Consider the following 27,180-nt stretch of genomic DNA (forward strand, 5'->3'; position numbering starts at 1 on the left):
CTTAGAAAGAGTTTTACACCAGTAAACCTTGGTCTTACTTAAAATATTCATATCTTTAAATATATATATACATATATATATATATATATATATATATATATATATATATATATATATATATATATATATATATATATATATATATAATTATAATATTATTTAATTTATATATTTGACTTTGGATTTCAAGTCAAATAGTACTAGACAATTCAATATTAATTCAAATCTCTCCAACAGTTCCATACAAATGCCTTATAAGATTTTTGACAACACTGTACCTGAGAAACCCCCCCAAAAAGCAAACCGACACACAGCAAAAGATAACCCCCTTTCAACATTTTTACCAAAATATACTGTATATAATTCATCCATTTATTCACTTATATAAAAATACACTGCAATCCCTTGGTCCACAGTGAATAAGAACAGTTAAAAAAACACTTTTCTCTCACAAAAAAAATATATATTCACACAGATGAGAAAATAGCAGTCCCATACACTTTGAGATAAAAAGTGAAACCTGACTCTAGAGTGCCTTTCTTTTAATTTCAAGTACTCTCCAGTGCCAAAAGTGTGGACTCATCGTAAGAACACTTTTGCTCATGTGCTCTTGTTCATTCAGGTTGTAAACATAGTCTTACATCAATGTTTCCTTCACCTTTTTCCTTTTTTTGGAGAAAAGAAAAATAATGTCTAATATACAATAATCTTTAATAATAATTATATAAAATGCCCTGGAATTGTGGAGCACATCCAATATCATTCCTGCATGTGGCACCAAAAAAAAACATGATTCTCATTAACAAATAAAATTCTTCAATATGTTTTAGGTGGTGTTTGTGTGTGCGCTTTGTGACATTTTATGGAGGTGAAAAAAGGCAAAGCTATATTTTAAAGAACTATAAAATGGCATGTTCAAACAATATGAATGCATTTCTATCAGTGATGTTCGGCCTTTAAAGTCTTTTTCCTCATAACGTTTAAAGGGCGTATTCACAGTTTTTTATTTTTATTTTTTTTATTTTTTTGGGACTTTTTCTCAAAGCATAAAAGACAAAAGCAGAGCTTTTAAAAACAATAGGTACAACAAAGTCTGATAGTGATGTAGGGCTCTTTTAGCGCTGACATAAAAGCCCAACAGATGTGCAAGGGAGGTTCTGAACGTTGTGAAGGCTGTTTTTGTACATTTTGAGCCGTACACATCGATTAAAGCTGGATTTATGGCTGTGCTACAGAATGCTTGATGTTAAAATTCAACAACATTGAATACAGAAAAAAAAAGTTTGAAAGAAGAGTCTTTATCTTTTAAAGCTCTTGTGCAGTTCGGGTTAGCGATGAAATCTTGACGGCAATCTTCTAACATCTATAAAAGGCGTTGTTTAATTAAAAGATCTGCCTTGTTCTGCTACCAGGCATTATTGTTTTTGTCAATTATCACTGTGTAAAAGGTTATTTATTTTTTTCTCTGTCCAAAAAAATAAATAAAAAAAAGTAAAAATGTATTAGCTAACTGGAGTCTAACCAAAAATGCATATGCAGTGCATATATGTGCATTTTTCAGATCTCAGCTCTTAGAAAGCCCAATAACAAATGCATAGGTCCATTTGTTGACTGAAAAAATAAAGTAAATCTAAACTCTTTTTTTGAGCTTGTGCTGTAACACTCAAGACAGTAAGAGAAGTTTGACTGAATGAGGCATTTGGTCTTTAGGCTGAATGAAATGAACAGATTTCAATCAAAGTATGGCAACCCTCTTATTAAAGCATGTTAATATAGGTGCAGACTTGTTCCCTGTTGAATCACGGATGACAATATACTAGCTAAAATGCACACTGACCTTTTTTCGCTTTATCAGTAGCAGGGAAATAACATATTTTCGCCCAAGGCCTCAAGCTAATAGTGCAAAAACAGGTTTATCAAGGCATGTTGCAGTGCTGTTTTCAGCGAAGTGCATAAGAACGCAAGAGATGATAGTAAGTGTGCAACAGCAGCAAAACACAGCATGGAAAACTAATCTGTCCTTAGCATGGCAAAAGTGTCACTGTCTCCTATTAAAATCTACGAGATTGTCATCAGCACTTCATTAAAATGTGTCTGAAAAGATTTGTGCCAACCTACAGGACTGCTTTTGTGAAACCAGAATAGCACCGATATAAGGACATTAGAACGATTACTGAAACTTCAACTCATACGCCCCGGAACTTCATCGAAAGGGTGCAAATGATGAGAAAAGCTGCTAAAAAGATAGAAAACACTCCATAAAAAGCTAAATCGTTCAAAACATCAGCAAGGCACTAAGAAGCCACAGTAGCAAGAAGCTATCAATTAGCCATTTTTTTTCGTCTTTTTTTTTTGTATGCAAAACTAAGCTCTGCTTGCTCGGATTTCCTGTAATATTGATCAAGGTCCATGAAACAAGAATGACAGCATGCATCGAGGTAATACAGATGACAAACAAAAAAAAATAAAAGAGAAAAAAACTTCACAACTTTAGATAACACATAGCTGCTCTGTTGGAAGGTTCAGTACATATATAACAATAATCTCTGTGTGAGGTGAAAAAAATGAAAAAGAACTTTAAAACAAACATATTCATCCCCTCGCCCAGAACAAAAATCTTCAAACAGTTCCAAAGTGAAAACTTTCTATTGGACCGAAACCTTCATATATCTGCCGATTGGTGCTCTTGTAATGCTTCAGCAGTAAACTGATGGCGTCTGCGGTAAACTGACTGCAAGAGTGCGTGGGATTCTTAACGAAAGGTGTGTTCTCCACGGACGATGTGCGAGGAGAACTCGTAGCGATCTTTGCTGCAGTGGCCGCAGATGTTGCACTCGAGTGGGTCTCTGTAACCGTGGCAACCCATGTGGATGGTGTACATGACGTGATCCAGGAACAGGATGCGGCAGTGTTCGCACTGGAACACTCTCAGCTCCTGGCCTTCGCGGCCAAAGACGCGGATGCTGTCCCTGGGGGCTATACGGCCGGCGTCTATCGCCCTGCCTTCCTCTGCCCGGGCAAACCCCGGGCTTGATCTCGTCCTGGGCCCGGTGCCGCTGAGCTTTTCCTGGGGGCTGCTCCGTGCCGAATCAGCCGAATCCTGTCCACTGTTGCACGGGGACCCATCTCGGGCCACATGAGGATTCTTGTGCCTCACCAAGGGGATTGCGCCATTGGTGGGGTGAGAGAACTCTGGGTTCGGGTGGGGCAGCGGAGGAGCCTCTCGACTGCTGGGACGGTCCATGCGTGGGCCGAGCGGGTACATCGGATGGAAGAGCGGGTTCACCATAGGCAGCACTTCAGCCATGGAGAGGGATGGGTGATGGACCATAGGCCTCAAGGAGTCGGAGCCCAAGTAGTCCATCAACTGGGCATGCATCACCTCTGCTTCCTTGTCATACTTAGGGCACATCTCATAGCTCAACTCGGGGTACGAATAGCGAACCATTTTCTCACCTTAATAGACAATGCAATAAAAGATATATTAGGAACAGTCCCAAAGTACTTTCCATAATGATTGAAAAATAGACTAACCTTGCAATTTACTGTAAAAAGTGGATTTAAAATGCTGTTACTATGTTTCTGTTGCATTAATGATGGAAAGCCCCGTTTGGAGACTGAAGTGAGAAAATTTAACCCCTGCATAATATGGATGCGGTAAACTGCTCTGGCGTAGTCAGTAAAAGCAATGGCAAAGTCACAGGTGTGCAAAAACCACAGAATGAAAAAAAAAAAAAAAACTCCTACTCAAACCCATTTTTTCTCTCTCTCTCTTTCACTTTAATACTTAGTTTGATTTCCGCAGATATTGTCATTACAACGCATGTAATGAGTTTCTTTTCAAATAATGTTTAGTGTTAATGCCTCTTATAAAGTCGTGCTACTGTATACATATTTTCTCTCTCTTAAGAGATCTTACATTACAATTGAACTCTCTTTATTATTATTTTTTTTAATGTGAGTTCTGCTCTCTGTTCCTTCATGTGGAAACTCAGCGCTCATTAAACGGTTGCATGTGGTATTTCAGCGCCAAAACCTGCATGTTACACACTAACCACCGGCAATCCAGTTTAACCAGGCACTAAATACTCTGAAACAGTACTGTGCTGTATTTAAATAAGTCACTGTCTTTATTTATAAGCACAAATACACTTACTTTCTCAAATAGATCTATTATAGCTTCTTCCTAATTCACTAAACCCCACCCTATTTGCCTGACACAATTACTGTTGCTCCTATAGAAAGTAGAAGACACTAGTTTTTATTACTAAAGATTTTTTTTTTACATTTGTAATTATTTTGGTGGAAGTAATCTAGAAGTGATGAATAAATGATAGAAAAGTCAGATACTTGTGCTTTAGAATAGCTTTCTTTCAGCAACTTTCAGCAGTTACCTGATTTAAACGCAATGCAGACATCATTTCCATTTTGCATTATGCACATACAGGGACTTTATGTGTGAGGTTGAAAATGTTTCTTGCCTACATTACACCACTAGAACTTTGAAGATCAGTATGTTGCATACAGTAGATTCAACCACATTTTTTGCTGAGGTGACACTCACCCACAAACTTTTGTGGCGTGGTGCTCTTCCGTTTACCCACATTCCCCTGCAGTCTTTCAATTACAGGAGGGCGGTCGAAAGCCACCATCCCAGTTGACTCTAGTGGCCTCTGCTCCTTTGGTACCTCTCCTGGTAAAAACAATAAAACATTTCAGCATATCAACAAAGCTGGTCCAAAATACTATTTATTAGCATTCCCATTTATCTCAAAATAGGTAAAATAGGTTTTGCAGGCAAATTGGTTTGAGCCGTACATTTTATGAATCCAATTTGTCAAGACAACAATGATTTTAGCTAGAATTATAATTTTGAATGAGTTTCAATCGAGAAAGAAGCTTCTTGCTGTCAGATGGTGTGGTTCGGACCATCTACCAATAGAGGCTTACCATGCTAACCAGCAAAACCCCTTGGTGTCAACAAAACGTACCCCATATATTTTCATTGAAGCAAATCAATTTAAGTAAATCATGTTTCATTTTATTTTACATTTTTTTTTTTTTTGTGTTCAAGAAACATGTGGAACACCATTATGTCATCAAACACCGTAGATAACACAGGGGCTAATTAGCAAAACCTTGACCACTTGGTGTCAACAAAATGTACCCCACAAATGTTACGTGAAGTAATTCTACCTTTTTTAATTCCGAGAAACATGCAAGCTTGTGGAACACTGTTGTGTCACCAAAACGTTTCCACAATAATTCATAATAACACTAGATCAATGAGGCGGAAACCATCATCTTACATTCTCTGTGAAGTCATGAGACACTAACCTGGATACAGTCCAGGATTGGAGGTAGAGTCCATGCCGACGCTCTGCAAGTAATTATGACACCGTTCTTTGTGCTCCTCCAATGACGTGCGCTGCTTGTAGCTCCGCCCACAGTAGTTACACTTGTGTGGTTTGCCCACTAAAAAAGACATCAAAGAGTAGCAAAATAAGTATTAAAGGGGTCATATGATGTGATTTCAATTTTTCCTTTCTCTTTGGAGTGTTACAAACTCGTTGTGCATAAAAAAAGATCTGTAAAGTTACAAAGACTTAAATCCAAAGAGATATTCTTTATAAAAGTTAAGTCAACCACACCCTCCTAAGACGGCTCATTCTAACACGCCTCCACGTCCACGTCACGATGTGGGAAGATTTTCATAATGCCACCCAAATGTTCATGCAAAGAAAGAAGGCATAGCTTTTATTCTTGCTGTTGCCACCGGCGCCATGTTGTTGAGACGCTGTTTGTTTTGTTGTGAAAGCGAAGCTACTATGTTTGGCTTTCCAAAAGAGGACACAACTAGAAATCAGTGGTTAGGTAGTATTTACAGCACTGTTCCAGAACAGTTCAACCCAAATATTCAGATGTGTGCAGCGCATTTTTTGGAAGAGAAGAACTGTTCCCTGTGAGAGTAGCCTACAATGTCCGTGTCTGTTTCTATAAAGTGGGGCAATTCCAACTTTGCAAGGACAGTCTGGCTTAAAAATCAATGTGTTTCAGAAAGGCGTGGAACACAGGAGAAACAATAATGTACAGTATTTGGATAATAATGTGTTTTTATACCTTAAACCACTTAAAAACATTGCATTACCACAAATACACAAAATAATGTTCTTTTCAGCAATTTCATATGACCCCTTTAAGATGTAAAATAACTCATTCAGACCGCTCACACAAATGAGTTTCGGTCTCCAACTAAGTAGGTGAGAAAGTGGGCACAGACAGATTTTCGTGATGATGCAATCACCACAACATGGTGAGGGGGTTAGCTCCATAGAATTACGTACATTAGTAGTAGTATTCGATGTTGATTTATCATCATCCATCTGTTACTGGCGCCAAAAGTGATGACTTGGAAAGTCTCTTTGAACAATAAACAGTAATGGAGTGAGTGTTTCTCCTCAGCCGCATAAGGTGTGAAGTGATTCACAGTCAGTTCCACTAAGATTAGGTCAGTGCAAGGGTGATAATGGGACAGAACCTCCCAAGAAAGCTGCAAAAGGAACAAGAACCTTGTCCTTCCATCGTGGGCAGAGGAGAGTAGGAGGAGGACGATGCTTAGCCTCCAGAAACAGATGTGAGTTTTCCAGAAGCTAATGGAACGATTCGTTTATTGATTCATTCCGAGCTTCATTCATCAATTGGTTGAGTCATTCATTTAGCTGTCATGTTTTTCTTATTCACTCATCAGTATCTAATCGGAACATAGCCCACCGTTACATCTGCGCTGTTCTGTTATGTCAGCTACAAACCTAATTGAATTTGAGACAGGGGCTGCTTTGAGCTCTGTGGTCAATCCACTGGTAAAAGGGACTTTCAGAATTATTCATAAAGAGTGTGGCAGTGAAACAAAACAGCCTAGTGAATTGAGTCATACTGTATGAACATAGTTAACAAGCCTCTTACTGCACGTGAGAAAATAATGAAAACTCACACCTGTTACTAGCAAGCATGTGGGACTACCTGTAAAGTGTGCCAATTGTAAAAATACCCCCTACACTTTTTGGTAACCCTTTTCAAAGTGACATAGTGCTTTCAGTCTGAAGCAAACAGTGAAAGTGACACAGCTACTGACTGAGATGCGTTGAATTGACCTTTTACGTGTAGAACGCATGTCAAACAACAGAGGCCCTGTCACTTTTGTGGGAAAGGAAGGATTATAGTAACAGAAAACAAAATTGCTTCGGTCTGCCTTGAATCCAATGTATCCTAAACTTGTGTGTTTTCCTTACTCTTTGGAGTGTTACTGGCTGTTTGTGAATAAATAAGATCCCTAAAGTTGCAAAGACTAAAGTCTCAAACCCAAAGAGATATTCTTTAAGTTAAGACTCATCCACGCCCTCCTAAAACATCTTGTTTAAACATGCCCCCACATGTCTACGTCACTGTGTGGGAAGATGTTCATAATGCCGCCTAAATGTTCATGCAAAGAAACAAGGTGTAACCTTGATTCTCACTGTAGTATTGTTTGCTGCCGCCACTGCCATGTCGTCGATACATTGTGAAATCGAAAATACTTTGTTTGGCCTTCCAAAAGAGGACACAACTAGAAATCAGTGGTTAAGTTGTATTTACTACACCGTTCCAGAACAGTTCAACCCAAATATTCAGATGCGTGCAGTTTCCAGGGAGAGTAGCCTACAATGCCGGTGTTCTGACAGATAATGCTGACTCACAACATGTAATTAAGATTTCATATTTAAAGGATTTGCCACTGACCATTCAAACATTTTGAGCAGTGTAGAGCAGTGCTAATTGTTTGTCGTTTCTCCCATAAATGCAGACATGGTTTTATGTTTACACGGTGCTATATGCAATGCAACACGTAAAAAGAGAGTATAAGTCATTATAATCAGTAATTATGTCCTCACTGGATGCAAAAAATGACTTGTTTGTAATGGGTTTTATTGGTTTTGTGTTGTCGCACCAGGACACAGCTTCACAGTATGGTAAGGGGTGTAACATTTCCATCACACGCTTGAGGTATTCGGGCAATTACAATGCACTGGACAGCTGGCCAATCATATAACACCTCGCTTTTCAGAATGATGTGCTTAAAAATTAAAGCGTAAAAATGTACGCATTTTTAGAAAGGCTGGGCATAGAGGAGAAACAATAATGAAAATAATGTGTTTTTTAAACCTTAAACCGCATAAACATATTTCATTACACCAAAAACTGAAAATAATGTTCTTTTTTAGCTACTTCACTGAAGTTTTAGATTCAATGGGTTGAAATTGTTAACAGTGTAACTAAGCTGTAATTTAAAGATAAAACTAAATATATATATTTTTAAATGTTAAAATATGAAATTTCAATAATGTGTACAGTAGTATAAAATAATGTATTATCTATATTTTATTAATAAAACCACATAAAGTGTTTTATAATATTATTTTCTTCATATAAAAATGATTAACAATTTAAACATTAGAATATATAATATTAGAAGAAAAAAAAAATAATATAAACATACACATACTATATAAATATATATGCTTATATAGCCTTCACGTGAACTGTCACACCATGTCAACTATGAAGAATGCCTAAATTTGCTTATTATTATTATTATTATTATTATTATTATTATTACATTTAAACAATCTTTCATAAACATGGTCTTCATGTCAATGTGCAAATGTCAGGTAATCAAGGGGATCTAGTGCAGACATTTATACGTCAATATTCTTGGGGTCTTTATATGTCAGTGGGTGACTGTACAGTTTCACCTGATGGGACAGCTCTGAAAGTGCCATTTTTTGTCACACTTTGAATATTTATAATAATTTTAATTGTGCGCATGACAGCACATCAGAAATGACTTGGAGCAGACATACAGGATATAGCGAATCCACACTGACAAATCTATGCTATAAATGGAAAAAAAGAGAACTGAATTGTTTGGTTCAATGAACTGTCAAAAACACCTGCAAACTGTAAAGTCTGGGACAGGCAATCATGCTAATATGCGATGAAGAGAAAGATTCCAACTCGTACAGTGTGAAAGAAATGCAACCAGCAGTTTTATCGATTAATAGCATCTGTTCAAAACCCTATGAGTTCCTGTAGCAAAGTTTGGACAATTCAGAAAAAAAAATAAATTCCCTGTCTAAGCACTTTTTCAAATGCAAATTCATGCACATAATGCTGCATTAAAGCCCTCTAAACCGCATCCATTCGGGTTGAAAACAGGAAACAGTGAGATGAGGATGACATTTCATTTCAAGTAAATGCCTATCAATTGTAGAGCATCAGCAAAAGTGCTCAAGTTACTCAACTGGTAGTTAAACAACATGAACCCAGCTTAAAGCATCCACTACCTGAATCAAACATTAGCCACTCACATCACATTTCTTATTTTACTAAGCTGACAAAAACATCCAGAGCAAAGTCACCAACATTATGACACACGCCTAAAACTGTGGTGCAACATATGCTGTTTCAGTTTCATCTTTAAGAGCGCGTCTGTGGTCTGTGTGCATGCATATGGATTCCAGTGACAGGCGCTTGTAAACGATTGGATAGCCAAAGCTTTGCAAGATTTTACTTCCTCTTCACTTAACTTTCCTGGGCTGTTTTCCATCAATCCTCTTGTTTCCAAGGGCCAGAAAGGAAGAGGTCCTTCATGTGGCACCCCCTGCCCAAGACGTCATCAGACCTTCAAAGTCACTCCCATTCTGCTCCAATGGGAAAATGGACTTGTGGCAAAAAGGGCGAGACCGCCCTGGGCAGCATTGCTCCTAAAGTCCTTGAATTACTCATTAAAATGACTCCAGCAACAACTACATGTCTCACACTGTGGTAGAACAAAGCTTTCTTGTGGCACCTCCTCACAATGCCTATAGAAAAGGATGTGCAAATGAATTAATGACTCTCATCGGCCACAAACGTTTATATGCTGAGGTAGTTTGGTGCGTGGGCTTTGGTGGTAAAAGCTCTCACACTGACATTTGATATCAATATGATAGACCACAACACACACACACACCACAAATTTTGCATAGTTAGCTGGTTAGTTATTAAATGATTGAGAATCAATACTACCAGGCTGGGTACAACTTCCCATTCTCTATCATGACTAATGACTATGATTAAATAGTCATCACAACTATGAAATTAGACAAACAGAGGAACTTAGTGACCTTTTTTTTTTTTGGACATTTAAATGTTTTGCAAAGAAATCAGCATATCATAATGTTTTTTTAAGGATTATGTAACACTGCAGACTTAAGTAATGGCTGCTGAAATTTCTACTTTGGATCACAGGAATAAATAACATTTTACAATATATTAAAAGAGAAAGCAGTTATTGCAAATTGTAATATTATTTTACAATATTACTGATTTAATCGTATTTTTGATCAAATAAATGAAACAAAAACATTTTATAATACACAACGAGAATGTATTTAATACGTAATTATATCAATTCCAAGATCAAAGGACCCATTTCAAATATATTTAAGCACATATCTTGGATCAAATGGTTTATAAAATCATGAGAAGCAACTTCAGTCAATAGCGTGAACAAAAGCATGGTGGTCATCAGCCCTAAAATACCTGTGACCATCAGCGCATATGTGAAACCAAAATGTAGCTATGTCTTTAAGAATTATTTCATAAATTCTGGCCACAAAAACAGGACACCACAGACATCAGCTGCATGGCCTAAAAACTGTGCTATCCCTGTGCTGTGATTAGAGCTGCAAAACAGGAAATGACAAAAGACGAAAAAAGGCAGCAAAACACGATAAAAGTGATAGGTCGCTCCAGCTCTCCCTGTGCGTTTTAAACAAGCCGTCCCTGAGTGACAGCTCGTGAAGTTCCGAGCCGAGCGCTGATGGTATCATATGACCCGGATCTTTAATGATGAGGACTAGACAACTGATGGTGGGCTGATATGAAAGTGGGTTAGAGAGTGATGCTTCACCAAAGCGACACTTTCCTTTGGTTGACAAGAGATCATTTCCTTTGGTGAAGCGCAAGACTTGCAGGCAACACAACAGCATGTCCTAGGTGGCCTCACAGCAGTGTTTGCTCTATGCACGTCCCTTTTTCCAGAGCATGTCACAGAACCACAATTGTTTTCTAGGCTATGGCACACATTAACACCACACTACTGCCCATGCATGTGTCTTCTTATAGTAATTGCATAGAGCTGTGGGAGCCTGACCTGAGTGTGTGCGCAGATGTCCGGTCAGGGCGTCACGGCGGCGGCAAGCGTAGCTGCAGAACGGGCATTTGAAGGGCTTCTCTCCCGTGTGGAGTTTGATGTGCCTCAGTAGGTTGCCCTTTTGAGTGAATGAAACCCCACACTGGTTACACTGGAACGGCCGGTCACCTGATGGACAGAGGATGAACAGAGTCATGAACAAGAGACACTTGCTGGTCACTTGTAGAGTTAATGTAAAAATATCAATATCATTTGTCATCACCCAAAAGATTCACAAAAAAATCTCAAGGCATTTGCATAGACACATACTGCTGGTTACATAGGTTATCATGTAACTAAATAAAATAAAATAAAATAAAATAAAATAAAATAAAATTAATGCATTTAGCAGACGTTTTTATCCAAAGCGACTTACAGTGCATTCAGGCTATCAATTTTTTACCAACAGTATCATGTGTTCCCGGGGAATTGAACCTCCAACCGCGCAATGCTCTACAAATTGAGCTACAGGAACGCTAAATAAATAAATAATAATAAAAAATAAAATACATTACTTAAAAATTTAAAAATGTAAATTTCACCCTCAAACGTATAACATTTTAAAATATATTCAAATATAAAACCTATATTTTAAAATGTACTATTTCACAATATTATTGTTTTGACTGAAAATATGTATATTTATATACACTAAGGACCTAAAGAATCTAAAAATTCTATTTTTTCACAGGTATGATAAGTACCAAATCTATCTGATACAATTCTTTGTTGATTATGAACCTAATTATGGTGAATTAATTGGATTACTCATGCATTACAACTGCTCTAAAAATAGCCTGTGATTTTAAAACACATTTGATGGCAACATAAAAAGTTTGATCATCGGTTTTTTATAACCCCAACTTGAGCCCCATGATGTTGCCATGGCTTGATTAAACGTTTCTCATTTCTGAGCGGATATGAACCTGGAAAACCGAAATATGACGCTGTCCTGTTAGCGTGTTGTCTGGCAGTGTCAATGTCAGCCCTGGGCTTGGGAACAGGTTGTGGAGGATTCCTGTGATGTTTTCCCTGAGAATAATTCCTAGTCTTAACTATTGTCTTCTTACAGAACAGCTACCCGCTCCACACCCTTTTAACACTAAAAAAAGGAAGAACGTATGAGTGACAAGCCTTGGTCACGAAAGGGCTTTGCTATTTTAATGGGAAGTCAGTGAAATGTGTTCTGTCGAAACTTACTTGAGAAGTGTCACAATGAATTTAGGCAAATAAATTGCACTTTGAATTGTGGGATTATGGTGCTTTTTCGAAAGATGGACTTTTATAAAAAATAAACATTGGCCTTCTATCTTTAAAAAAATACATAATGCATATTTAATCGTCTAAACCTCCATTTTATTTAAGGTTACCACACTTTCATTTCATTACACTTATATGTATTCTGACTGAAATATATTCTGGCTATAAGTACACAGACACACATATCATTGATATTTGGAATTTGGAAAGTTACTTTGCTAAATATTTTTCCTATAATTTCTTTTTAATTTGATCATATTTACCATTTGGCAGTCTAATCCCGGTCTCATTATGCCCTTCTGTTCCTGGCCCAGCATCTTGTGAGTTATTTGGGCTGTCAATCATGGGCTCCTCCAATCCAGAGCCTTCTTCACCGCTGTGACCCGCCTCATCCAGTCTTCTCTCTGTCTCCTCCTCAGTACCTTCCTCCTGTTTGATTGTGCGTGCTGTAAGAAAACGTTCAAGCTTTTAAACAAGCTTTCAACCGTTAAACACAAAAGTCAGTCTCCATCGCCCACTGACAGGAGCTCCAGTACTTTCCACACACGTGATCGAGAACTAAAGGGTGAATTAATACTCTTTTGAAATCACTGGTTACTATGACAGCACAGTGACCAAGAAATCTGTCCTCCAACACGATAGCAGCATCGGGATGACAGCAAACAGGAAAGAAAGGCAGACGCAGCTGTAGTCTCTAGTGTAGCGAGGCAAACGGTGGGCAGGTGGAGTTCTACATGACTGACAGTGGGAGACCGTGTAGAGGAGGTGGGCCAGTGCTTTGGTCTGGACTGAGCGAGCCTCTCCATTTATCGCAGCACACAGGCTGTCATGCACCTCCAGGGAGGCCACCCCCACATGCGCAGACACACAGAGCGTGACAAAAATAGACATGCAAAGGGACGCATAAACACATAGCGACACGTAAACACGCGACAGCCTGGCCCTCAAGTTTTCCGTCTCAACCACGCACACTCTCCAGGTTTCACGACAGGTGGAAAAAGAGCAGGCAGCTTTCTGCGCCATCCAGACAAACCTGTTTGTAATTTCACCGCGAGTTTAATCTCTGGGCAAGGGTTTAAGACTAAGCTTTGAGTCACCTCCGTCTTTCCCGTCTGTATGAGTGTTGTCCCTCAGGCAAAGCGCTCTTCTGCTTCACTAGGTTTGAGTCACAGTCTAAGAGTATGACTGAAATCTCTCTGATCCCCCTAAAAAAGGTCAGCAGCTCCCAATCTTTGCAGACGCTCACAACAGAGCAATATCACTCATAAACGCTATTCGGATGAGACTCGTTTTCCCTGCTGAGATAAATATGTGTTTCACAAACTCTGTGATTTTATTCTTGTCAGAATTGCATTTTTTTTTTTTTCTCATACAAAAAAAAATTGTGAAGCAAATTACCCACTGTCTTCGACTTCTCCTGATTTGTATTAACTTTGGAATACTGTAACTAAAGCTAAATTTGTCATTGTGCACCCCGGTGCAACCTAATTATAGATTTTCCTTTTTGCCAACTTGTAATTGTAGGTAAAACAGCTGATGACTCAAGTAATCATCATATGGAAAATTAATAAAATCCATAAGAAATGTCTCCATTAATTAATATATTATATTATAATTCATAAATATATTATATTATATTGTAAAAAAAAAAAAAGAAAATAAAACAGTTTATTAAATTCTAATAATATTTCACAATAGTTTTTATTGTACTTTTGATCAATTAAATGCATGGTGAGCATGAAAGACTTCTTTCAAAAACATAATAAAAAATAAATAAAATTAATTAATTATTCCAAACTACTAATAAATGTTAATTATAAGTTATAAATCTTAAGTATTCCAAAAATATTTAGGTATAATTTGTAATAATTGGTATAAAAAATAAAATAATAATAATAATAATAATAATAATAATAAAAAAAACATAATATATATATTTTTTTTAAATGCCACATTAGAGCACATGACCTATTGAAACGCCCAAATCAAATAGACACTCCCACCATGGTGTTAACTAATAAGACCCCATCCCATTCGTATTAGTTACAAAAATCCCTTCCAAATAAAGCTATACATATAAGAACAATGACTGTCAAAATAGAAACGGTTTACACACAATAACATGCAGGTTCACAGAGCTATGTGGCAGTGCCACACGATAACCCTCACTTCACCCGCTGGCACTTCCAACGAAGTATTACAAGCGCACAAACTTAATATTGCACAAGCGATCTCCACTTTCAAAGGAACACGTATGACTCGCATGGCGAATGGCAAGCCTCGGTGCACAAAATAAAAACTTGCTCAATCTATACCCACAAATGCAAATGTGGTGCAATCCTGTCAACGCATCACAATTGAACAAAATTACCTTATTGTAAAATATATACATCTTTCCAATTTCTATGTCCATTCTGTCAATCACTGAGGACAGAAAACAGCTGCCTGTGGTTTAACTATGTCTAGCATACACGTTATGGAGTGTTTATGATGGCTGCAGCTGAGTGAACTTGAAACGGTTGCCGGGACAACATACAGAATCATCATCAACTGATCAAAGGAAATGAATGAGAACAAAACACTCAGTGCTGAGGATAAATACACCCAAGCCAGCGACTAACAGGCTCACATGACAAAAGCAGAGTAAACCGACATAGATGCATAAATAATGTGTCAGGTCTCTTTCGTTTTTTCTATTAAATTTCACATTTGCTGAAAGTTCTTATGTCAAAAGGCAATGTCTAACCCTTGTATATGATATTATCCTTCGAGTACTTTCTGCACAGAATAATATATTGGAGTCTGTATCCCTCCACCTCCATGTGCAAGCATGGGGTTAACTAAACCAAATGTGTAGATTAAACTTCTCTTTACCCAGTAACATGTTTCTCAACGTCCTGTGCAACATGACCAATAAATTATCTAGAAGAACGATCTCCATCTGGGATCATGGTCTGCACCTCCATCCTTCAGTGGCAAGAGCTTCCCTTTTCTCAGTATGCACGCTCATGCTGACGAGCCCTCCATCAAACCAGCAGTTGATTTTGAGGAAGGGACAAGTCACAGACTGGGCCTATCCCGTCAGATCACAGATAAAGCTGCAAGTGCAACTTCTATTTTTTTATACTGCAAGATAAAGGTCTTTTTTTTTATACTGCAAGATAAAGGTCCTTCCTCTGTCCCTTGCAAGCTGATGCGCACTCATTTCTCCTTTTTAAGATCTTTTGCAATAAAAAGTGAGATACTGTACTTCTTATTCTTAATGCTAAAGGGACGGTTAGCCAAAAATGACAATCCTGTCATCATTCACTGTCTTATTTCAGGCACTAAAAATATTCCACATATGACACGAGTGCCATATTTAAAATGTTCTGAAGCCATATAAAAGCTTTGTGTGAAAAACATTTACTGATAATCTTCCTCTCTTATTAAGCTGTTAACATGACAACTGCTGCACCTAAATCTAAGAGTCAATGAGTTGATAAAAAATCATTCAAAACAAGTCTTATGAATGTGGTGTGTTTGTGAGAGATGTTTTCATTGAATAATGACTGAAATTGTGTCCTTTTCCTCACATAAAGATATTATATCATTTGACAGACATAAGATATAGTCATATGGCCTACATTTCAAAACTTTGCTTCCTTTTTGAAGCTTAAAAGGCTCCAGTTATGATCTTTTGTGAGGCACGAAAGGAAAGAAATGTCATACAGGTTCGGAATAAGGTAAAAAGCTGTCACTGGAACATTACCCTTAGGTACAAAAGCTAAAAGCTCTTTGTACCCCCCACCAAATGGTATATATAAGTACCTTGAATGGTACTTTAAAAATAAACCTTATAAAACACATATGAGTACCTTTTACCTTTTGTACCATAGGGTAATGCTTTTGTCTGAGAATGCATGAGGGTGAGTAGGCTTCATGATAATAGAAACGAACTATCCCTTTAAGATAATCTAATCAATGCACCACATCTAAGAAAGTCAAATGAGAACATGCATTGCTGGGAGTGGACTTGTTAGAAGACGGGCCTACTCACCAGCAGGGGAATTAGGACTTTGGGAACGCTGGCCATTGGGTGTGCTGGTCGACAGGTCCACCAGCATTCTCGAGTTCTCCTTCCTGGGAGAGCAGTTGCCGTTACCTAGGAGACAGACAGAAACAAGTGCACTGAGGACATCGCCTTGCTCCAGGCGGCGCAGCTATTGTGGCTAAATGAAGCTCTGAACTCAGATCTATACAAGCAGACAGTTCAAGGAAGACATTTCAAAATCACTGCACTTGGAGATTATCAGTCATAAAAGAAACTGAATCAAGGATCACTCTTCTAGATGTATTTCTTACTGTCAATTATTACTCAAATATACTTTCAGCTGTACTTTACTGTTCAAAACTTGAACACTGAACTACTGAATACTGTTTTGTTATATGTTTTAAAGCAATCTACTGTTTACAACTTTATTACAGTTCTGATCGGAGATGGTGATTGGCTGATACAGTGTTCACACAATATATCAAGTGAAACACATTTACTTAGTCACAGTATTTTTGTATAGTCACTTAGTCACTGTATTGTATACCATTCATAACATATTGTTATTTTTTACGTCAGGACTATATCATCTAGAAGAAAGAAGAACATGCTTAATAAAATAATTTAGCCTTCTGTTTAAAACTCAAATCTACTGTAGTCTGCATCCTACCACTCTTTTTTCACTACTCTAGAACATAAATATATAATATAATAATGTAAACTATTAAAATAAGAAATGTGATTAACGTTAAAGCTAATCTAAATTAACTGATTTATTGAACTGATTTTTAATTGTATTATATAATACTGACACATAATGTAATAATGCATATAAAATATTTATATAATACAGTTACTGAATTAAACATTTTTCAGGTAAGATTAGATTCCATCTAAATAAATGGATTTAATCATAAAAAAATATGATAAATACTGAAAAAAATATGAAAAAAATATTTCAAATAATATTTACAAAATAGCAAAATGACTGAATGAACCTGACTGATTAATTCACACAACAACGGCTTCTATTCAGTTTCTGCACTTTTTAATACTTTAAGAGACATCCATTTAAAATGTTCTATGATCCTTCATTATACTCGTTGATAACTTGGTAAAGGATAGCAACATATCCAGTGGTTTTCAGGTAGTGTATACACTAAACGCTTTTAATAGCACCCATCTCTGTTACCAGAGCTGAAAAGTCTCTAGGGTCAGGTAAACACTTCAGTTTACAGAGACAGTGTGCCATCATCTCTTGTGGGGAGAGCTTGTTAAGCTTTCAGCCACATCCTTAAGATTCAGATTGGATTTCCTCATCTCTCAGCACCCGCCACACACCGGCTTCGAGATATAATATGGCTTCAGCACGTCCACTCAGGGGGAGCAATTCCTGCTCCCTGATCCCATTACCCACTGACCCCTTCAGAGCCAAACACTCAATACAACGACAACAACATTAGACGGCTCTTAATGTCTGCATTATGCATACACCTAGATCATTCCTTGAACTTCACAATTATGTCTGGAAAGTACCTTGGATGTCACAGTTACGCTGGCTGTTATATCTCTAACCAGTGTACTAAATCTAGTCAGTCCCTCCTTCAAACAGGTTTGTTGGGTAGCAGAGTCAGTCTGCTAAAGGGCTTTAAAACAGTATTCATGGCTTTTTTAATGATTCATTTGCCTGGGTTTTTTTTTGTGAATCAACAGGTCCTTTTCTAATTCCCAAACTATTTTAACTTTCATGTCCTTTAAAAGTTTTACATTTGTGATAAAAGTAAATGGATCAGTAAATGAGGGCCTTTGAGGTATATCAGGCGACAGATATCTATGCGGTCATGCTGGCAGACAGACACTGTCATTCTGACAGGGAGAGCAACTCAGGGAGACGCAGCCAATGACACAATCCCAAAGCACGTCTCTGGTTACAGTGCCGGGGTTGAGGGAAATCTCAGGTAACCTGCTGTCCCTTGACAACGGGAAACAAGCAGCCACTCCGATTTGAGCGATGGCCAGGGGGAGGATTTTCCATAACAGAGCACTGTGTCTGATGGCCCCCCGGCCTGAGAAAGTTTCTCAGGATAAGGGATCTATGAGAGTAAACTAAACTCTTGTACAGTAGCGACTGAAACCACTCTCTTATCCCACATCTAAACTCAAACATGATAAATATCATTTCTAATGTCAAGTGCACGCTACAAGTTTATTACCCTGTGCATGTTTAAAGACTCACAGTTTGCCAATGATGCATTTATTTCATCAAAAATACAGTAAAAACTGTAATAATAAAATAACAGCATTTAATTGCAACATATATATATATATATATATATATATATATATATATATATATATATATATATATATATATATATATATATATATATATATATATATATGTGTTGCAATTAAATGCTGTTATTGCCACAGTCTTCACTGTCTCATGATCCTTCAGAAATATGCTGATTTACTGCTCAATAAACATTTATTATTATCAATGTTGAAAACAGTTGTATTGTCTAGTACTATTTTTTTTTTTTTTTTTTTGGAAATGCTGATACTTTTATTTCAGGGTTATTTGATAAATAGAATGTTTAAAAGAGCAGGAGTTATATGAAATAGAACCCGTTAATAGAAAACATAATAAATGTCTTTACTGACACTTTTGATCAAGGCTCTGCTATCACATGAACAATCTCTGTTGCACTTTAATATGTGGATTTCAAAGTTTTACAATGATTCCACGTTGTTTAATTTGTTCTACAAATCACACTGACATTCCCACACATATGATTGTTGATGGGCCGAGAGCTCTTTTGTAATGACGGCCTACAGGATACAGTTTATATTAATAAAGCTACCATCTTCCCCCGTGAAGTGATGCATGCTGAAAATCCGTAGGCTCTTTGGAGACTACTGGAGTGACTACAGGTCTGGCCTGTGCCACTGCTGAGTCAGAATCAGATCCCGATTCACTCATTCGCTAAAACTGTGTGTATACCAATCAAACAGCAACCTACAGAATGGACTGTTCCATGCACTATTTTTTAAGTGGATCAATGGGGAAAATAATTGGGGGTGTTTTCAATAGTGGCCCACGGGTTAAAGTCAATGGGAAACACAACAAGTGTGACTTTCTATAATGATTTTAGAGTGAAATGGGATTATCAAAATATATTTATATATATATTCATCATGTTTTGTTTGAAGCATAAAAAGTGGATGTTGAATAATGGAAAAAGTTCAATTTAACTAAAAATTAATATTTTTGAATCAAATGATAAAAAAAACCCATATAAATATGGTCTATTTAGAATTCATGTTAACTTTAAGTTCTGGATGACACTGAAATGATTCGTGCATCATGTTTGCCGGCGGCTCTTTTCCAGTAGCGGGGGTGGAGCTTGGAGGCAGGTTCTGTGTCAGAGTGGCGATACTAGACCAAAAAAGAGGAGTTTTAAACAGGATCGCTTCTCCCAGGAAACAGAGCGATTGGTTGTGGCATGTCGTAGATGCTAAAGTTCGAGCGTGGATCAGGTTTATCCTGTCCGTCCACACACCTCCAAACCATCCTTCCACATCAAACACAAAACACATTCCCCCTCACGCTCCTCACCGCCTGCCACCACTGAATTGCTCTTGTTTAAAAGGACAAGCTGAAGTGGACAAGGTCTTATTAGCCTATCAAAGCCAGTTAACTGTACAAAAGGTGGTAGTATTAGCCTGTGATCTGAGATGGACAATCTTAAGACTCAAGTCTTTTTTAGGAAATAGAAACCAAGGTGCTGTTCAAGTATTCCCAAATTTTGTAAAAAAAGATTAGTAAGCGGTTATAAAGAAAAAAGTAAAATGTGTAAAAACACACAGTTTAACGCCATGCACACGTTGTTATCTTTTACTCTAAATGTGATAATGCTATTCAAAAACAAGGTGTGGATCAGTATTCAATCGTGTTTTTAAATATAGCAAGCCCTTTAAGAAAGGAAAAAAGCCTTTCAAAGTCTATGGAACCAAGTTAAACTGTAAACTTTTCATTTTCCAAGACACCTGCAAGATTTTATTTTTTTTTATTTTTTTTTTAGACGAGGGACGTTTTATCAGCATGTTCCATCTGAGGGAATCTGCAGGGGGAGTGAACAGGCTTGGAGGTACCACTGTGCACCTGGTACTGAAGCCCCGTCCAGATAACCAAATTCAAGAGGAGCCAAGAGTCGATGCAGTTGGCTTTTAAACAGGATCTTGGGGGCAGCTCGAGTGCTTGACTACTGCACATATTCTTAAAGCAGAACTGGCTTACAGCTGCAAGACAAACTCCCACAGTGCTGCTGGATTTAGACAGCATATCTAAAATAAATCATGTCATCAATAATGCACCAAATTATGTCTGCATTGCAAAAAATGTAAGCTTTTAGTTGACCAGTATATCGAACTCAAAAGCATTCCTCGATAAACCTCGATCCAAATATGTGAAACTCATTTTTAAGGAATCAGAGAAAAAAGACATAATCAATGCGCTCAAGTCTAAGCCCAATGAAGTGTGTGCTATACACAAACCCAGCATGAGAGAAGCAGGTGATATGATAAAATCTCTGTGATGGTGGAACTGCTTGAATATTTTAGGTCTGTATGTGCTCTGATTGATTACAGTTAAACTATTACTGTGCTATTATTTTTCCGTTTACGTTTCAATGTCTTCCGTTAGCTCCCATAAAATAATTATATAGCAGGCAACACTGAGGAAATCTATAAACAAATAAAACTCAAAATACATGCAATAGACAATTCATAAAGAACACTCTCCAACGTCACGTTTTTTTTACTTTAACCAAAGGTAAAAGAAAATAAAAAACATTTTTTAATTAACATGACAGGCATGTGAAATCCCTCAAAAATGCCTTTTAAGATGCTTTTTATGTGCTTAATAAAGGTTGCTTATATTTACTTGAATATGGCAATATGCAAAAAAACGTACTCACTTGCAATATAGCCATTCGATGCCTCCATTTCCATATTCAGGGGGCAGAACTGTGGAATGAAGATGAGTTATACATTAGATTCTGTATTATTCTGCATCACTTTATTGTAAAAATGGTTATATGACAAACATTACTGGCACAGGTTTCTTTAAGTAATTGTTGTGAATATCTAAATATCTCCTGAAACTGAATGTAGAGAATAAGAAGGTATTTAAAAAGAAAGGAGTGACTAAGAAATTATATAAAAATTTTATTTGCATCTTAAATTATACAACACCAAGGTACAAACTCTAGGCGTTCAAAGTCGACAGTTTTTGTGATATATTTTAATTTCCAAATCAGCAAACCAATATCACAGGGACATAAACAAGCTGCTGTGCAAACATACACAAATGTACGATTCCTCATATTCAACTTTTCTGTTACAGTTTTTAGCTCTTCTGAACTGTATGCAACCGTATTACTGATGTGTATACTCAAAACAGTTAAACATGTTTTATATAAAACATTTCTAAATTGTCTTGTAAAGCATTAGGGAAGTGACAACTTCCTGGTTAGGCAAAAAGAGATACATGCAAAGTGTGAAAATTGTCATGTTTTCAGGTCCTTCTATTGAAATATATGTCTTAAATTAAATGCCTGGACAGAGCAAGTGAGCTGTGAAAATAATGTCAGTAATGCCTCATCGAATGAATACCGTCCATCAGATCATATCAAACTAACCTCACTGCTGGACAGAAACACGTTTAGCAAAGATATAACATATTCTATAACTTAAACAGCTTGAATTAAAGTAAACAAAAACAATAAATCTTAGGCATACATTAGAGCACAGTCATTAATAAAATAAAAATCTTTACATTTTTTCAAAGACAAGTGATCATACAGCAATAATAATACGTTTACTGGTTTAGCACTCTAGAACAGAGTTGGAGGAATGTCATTTTTAATAATGGTGACAAATAAAACGAGAAATTCCATGACGTTTATTAGGACAGTATCATAAATAAGAGCTACTGCACACTGTTTGTGTTTTGCTGATAGATGGAAAGTGCACAAATGGCTCATAATGTGTACAAAATCTCTAGACAAGACCCAAATTATCCTTACAGAACCTCACTTATGTCATAGAGTAGGGAATTTACAAGCACTGGATCAGTTTTGGAAAGGTATTTTTTATATTAAACAACTTTAAAATGTTTAATAACTAATTATGATTTAGCCCATAAAGCACTGACGTAGTATTTGTACGAACAAAATTCAGTTGGAACAGTATTTCAAAACCTATTAAGGGAATGTCAACCAATTAAGTAGCTTTATATAAAAAATCTAAATAAATGCTCAAAACAGAAAACAACAGTTTGAAAAATAGAATAATACAATAATTTCTCTGCTCTGCACTCTTACATAAGTATCTATGCAAAGCATAGCAAATCATTAATAACCATAATGTGCACATATTGCATTAAAAACCAATACATCAGTTAGCTATAAAAGTAGTGTTTGATATCCAAACAGCCCTCATCAAGTCCGGAATCACACGATATCATGAACCATCTTTCCTGAAATTCCATAAATCATGAGGAATAATCTGACATTACACAAAAATGCACCTGGATACTCTGACCCTGATCAAAGTTTATGAAGTAAACAAGACACAAATTAAAGTTTCTTGATATGGAAATACACCCAAATTGTTAGATGGAAATTAACCTTCAAATTAAATGCATAAAACAACAACAGTGTGATGAAATGTCATGCAAATCATCAGGAGTGAAGTTGGTCTTATATATGGTGCCGCACTTCTCCAGGGGCCTGAGCACACTGATCACGGCACGCGTGTGCACACAGCCTTCATCCAGTGCTACAGCATTACACTACCAACCCCTATTAATTCCTCAATATCAGCAGACGGCATACAAGTAATATCTGTTTCCTAATTTAAAAAAGAATTCCTAATTACACTCCTTTGAGATTTAATGCAAGTTATATATGTTATATGGGTCAATAACGAATAAGGACATCTGCAATTATATAAAAAAAGACAACTGTTAAAAATCAAATGGAAAACACATTTTATTTGTTCTTAATTTAATTTAATCTTTGGAATTATGTTGGTTGGATGTATTAAACAAAATAATATTTTGACATTTTTTTATTTTTAATTTTTTTATAATAGTCATGTGGTATAACCATCAAGTAAACACTACTAAAATACTTTTCTGCACCACATTTTCATTATTTTCACTGAAGTTTTATAACATTTAAAACTCCAACCTATATTCTTCCAAGTTAAAATTAAACAAAATTGAGGAATATCAATAAGGCAAAGCAAACATCAAATGTAAGAAGAATAAACGATCCACAGTTATGAGGGTCTACAGGGGTCTCTGCTTTATGATAAAACAAAATGGCTTCCTGCATGTTGGTTATGCCACACTGACTTGTTGTGTTAAATAATATTTAATATGATTTAATATTAATATTGAATATTAATATTATTTATTTCTAATAATTTCATTTTTTATAAGAATAATTAATAAATACTAATAAAAGGCTTACCAAACGAATTACACCAATGATTTCAAGAACGTTGATGACACTTTCTAATTATTATTATTTTTATTTTTTTTTACAATCTCTTAAGTTTCATTATATTAAGAAAGAAAGAAAGAAAGAAAGAAAGATTACTTAAATTAAAACACTGAAAACATGTTCCTCATAGAAGATGTGTACACAAGAACTGTTGATAAAGTTATTAGACCCAAGCAAAAATGAGAGTCACATTATTGACCCATAAACGGATATTAATACAGATTTGATAATCATGTGTCACTTTAGCTATGTAGCAGTATTAATGCACAACGACAAAATGTATTTAACTGTCAGCATTATAATACAGAAAAATGTCTTTCCGGACTTTAATTAAACTACAAGACGTGGTATTAACAATAAAATATGAAAGGTTTACCTTTTTGTTTTGGTCTCCCCCCTGTGAAAGCGCAAATAAGTGTCCAACGAAATCCTTGCGTAAAAACAATCGATTATCTCCAGGTGACAGAGGCTTGTCAGTCTCTGCTGTGGTGTTGAAGTCCTCTGATGACTGTCATGTTCAACTGGAGTACATATTGGTCACAAACAGGGGACGATCTTGCACCAAAATGAAAAAAAAAGAAGAAAAAAGTTAGGAAGCAAGCTTGGGTTAGTATGATTTGGTGACTTCCTTTACGCTGAACAAGCCCGTCAGCTTTTCCATTTCACACGCGTCTAAGCGCGTTTCCCCCGACTATTAGATTTCTTCCTCTGATCTGAAACTGCTTTGACATAGTGAAGTGAAACCTGTGCCTGTTCAACACCTGGGTCAATCGATGTCAGGCTCAGGCGATTACTCAACTGGATCCACCGGTTCCAAGGGAATTAAGCCATAAATAAGGAAATGATGGGAACTGCCTACAACAGGCTTAGAGCCCAATATTTCCACCTGTCTGACACTCCGGTAAAGGTTGCGAGATGACTGTGTGCGAGTTTGCTATATGCTTCATGTGCCACATAGCCGATAGTAAGCTAATTCACTTCAGTTTAAATGCATACTCTTGGCAGACGCGTCATTACTTCTAATGCGCAAAGAATGCTGCAATTAATTCGTTCATCTACAATACGAGTCATTAATATTGATAAAAGTGCGAATTATAGGGGTTTATGGTGTCATCAATAAAAATAAAAATGAGGTAGAGGGTCTTAAAAGTATTTAGCTGCTGCTTTCCATGCAAGTAGCTAAATGATTCAAAAGCCTTTTAAAGTACAATGTTACAGTACACGTTACTTCGAGTGCGCAACTAGCCTATGTTTACATTTAATTTTTGCATAAAACAAAATCATAACAAAAGCTGCTTGATCAAAAATGTGCAATTATAATTTGTCACGTTAATACAGATGTACCTATGATGTATATAGCCTACATATAATGTATTTATTTAGTGGGATGGGAGAAAAAAAAAACTCTTCATAAAATTTTGAGTTTACGATTATCTGTAACGTCATGTGCGCTAGAGGCGCCAAAACCTGAATCTCAAATTATTCTTTATTTTGAACAAAATGAATCCCCCTAAATTTCAGCAGTTGAATTCCCACAGATAGCGACGAATATTTTCACAATCGCAGACCAGTGTACAACATTTTCAAGTCATGAATAATGACAATATTTATGTTTTGTGCAAGCAAGCACCTGTTGCTATGGTTACCTCAATTAGCGGCAGGGCTCATTTCTGTTCGCAAGCAGAACGTTACATTTAGGTCACTCTGATTTGTATTATACGCTCTTGGAACTTGTAATATAACTTTTTGGTTACTGAAACGTTGTTTGAAAACGCTGCTGAAACACACAGATACTTACACGTAAAAATAAGAAACACTTTCTTTAACCTGTGTTTTGGGGTTCAGCCCTTTAATAGGTGGGGTCAAACGCCCCCATAATTCGCACCCTGGTCCGGACGCGTCATGGACCAGTCAAAACACAGAATACACAGACGCATAAACCCTTTAAACCGAGAAAGGAAAACCTTGGCAGCTCACCTTTAGCAGTGGAAGGGGTGCCACACATCCATCTCATCTGATATGGAGTTCCAGACAGCGTCTAAACACTGTGTATCCGCTGCAGTGCGATATTCCCTTCGCCTGCTTCCTCCATCTTCAGAACGGACAGCAGCGACCGGCTGACTCAGAGAAACGGATCTAGCAGTGCTACTCGGTAATCGATTAGACGCCTTATCTCTGCATTTTAAATGCATTTGGCAGGATCTCCAGTATTTAGGCATCTATAGGAACGCAAGAAAGAAGAGAAATTGGAATTAAACCTGTTATTCCAAACCCCGTGGCATGCTATAATATATTCACACCTTATGTTATAACAAAGTACTGTAAAATTATTTACATTACAAGTCTTTATTACGATTATTTGCTCTATTCTAGATGCAATGACCCTTGTTGGGTTGCTGTCCTTATGCTTACATCTTCACTGGTTTCTTAGACTATATATTAGGCAATTTTTTTTTCAAACACATTTCTAATGGGGTGGAAGAAGATGAGAACGAGTCACTATAATTTCATGATTTTTTTTTTTTTTTAATGTTAAAAAAAAGATTCAGGGTAGGCATTAATTGCTAGTCATTCTTCTCTTGGACCCCCTCTACTGACCGGAGAGAGAAATACACCACTGACCTAGTTGGAATCCTGTCAACTGTAGACAGTTGGTGATGTCAGTAAAGTACTGAGCAAATTCTAAGGAAATCACACATTATAAAAATTTGTATAAATACAAAAAAAAAAAAAAAAAAAAAAACTTTAAGCAGTATTTTCAGTAAGTATGCAGTCAGCAAAACCAGTGCCACAAATGATGTTGTCATTATCTGTATCATCCTTGGAGAGTGAATCAGTGCGGTCATTAGGATCTGCATAAGAATGTCACTGAGATGTTTCACTGAGATGAATAGATGAATAATTTATAACAGACGGAAATTAAGCAGGTCATATTAGTCATGAAAGGCTGCACTTCCATTTTTGCATTGTTTCTTTTACAGTAAATTGAAGATGTGGTTATTAAAATGTATTACTGTAAGAGGGCTGCATTTATTTTATTC

The 27,180-nt window shown here is 36.7% G+C and overlaps 2 protein-coding genes across 3 annotated transcripts in view; one reads left to right on the forward strand and one right to left on the reverse strand.

Annotated features, from left to right (window-relative positions):
• LOC128020041 (uncharacterized) overlaps window positions 1-27,180 on the forward strand; it is a 455,114-nt gene that overhangs the window by 236,753 nt on the left and 191,181 nt on the right. The window lies entirely within an intron of this gene.
• Window positions 209-26,336, reverse strand: LOC128020039 (zinc finger protein Helios-like). Its single transcript, XM_052606570.1, has 9 exons — window positions 26,117-26,336; window positions 24,516-24,694; window positions 21,545-21,593; window positions 16,572-16,676; window positions 12,796-12,978; window positions 11,234-11,401; window positions 5,338-5,475; window positions 4,565-4,693; window positions 209-3,456 (listed from the first exon to the last, which is right to left on the reverse strand). The coding sequence occupies exons 3-9, from the start codon at window positions 21,576-21,578 to the stop codon at window positions 2,753-2,755; spliced, it is 1,461 nt and encodes a 486-aa protein (XP_052462530.1). The 5' UTR covers window positions 21,579-21,593; window positions 24,516-24,694; window positions 26,117-26,336; the 3' UTR covers window positions 209-2,752.

The sequence above is a fragment of the Carassius gibelio genome, chromosome A9 (assembly GCF_023724105.1).
Source record: "Carassius gibelio isolate Cgi1373 ecotype wild population from Czech Republic chromosome A9, carGib1.2-hapl.c, whole genome shotgun sequence".
NCBI classification, from domain to species: Eukaryota; Metazoa; Chordata; class Actinopteri; order Cypriniformes; family Cyprinidae; genus Carassius; species Carassius gibelio.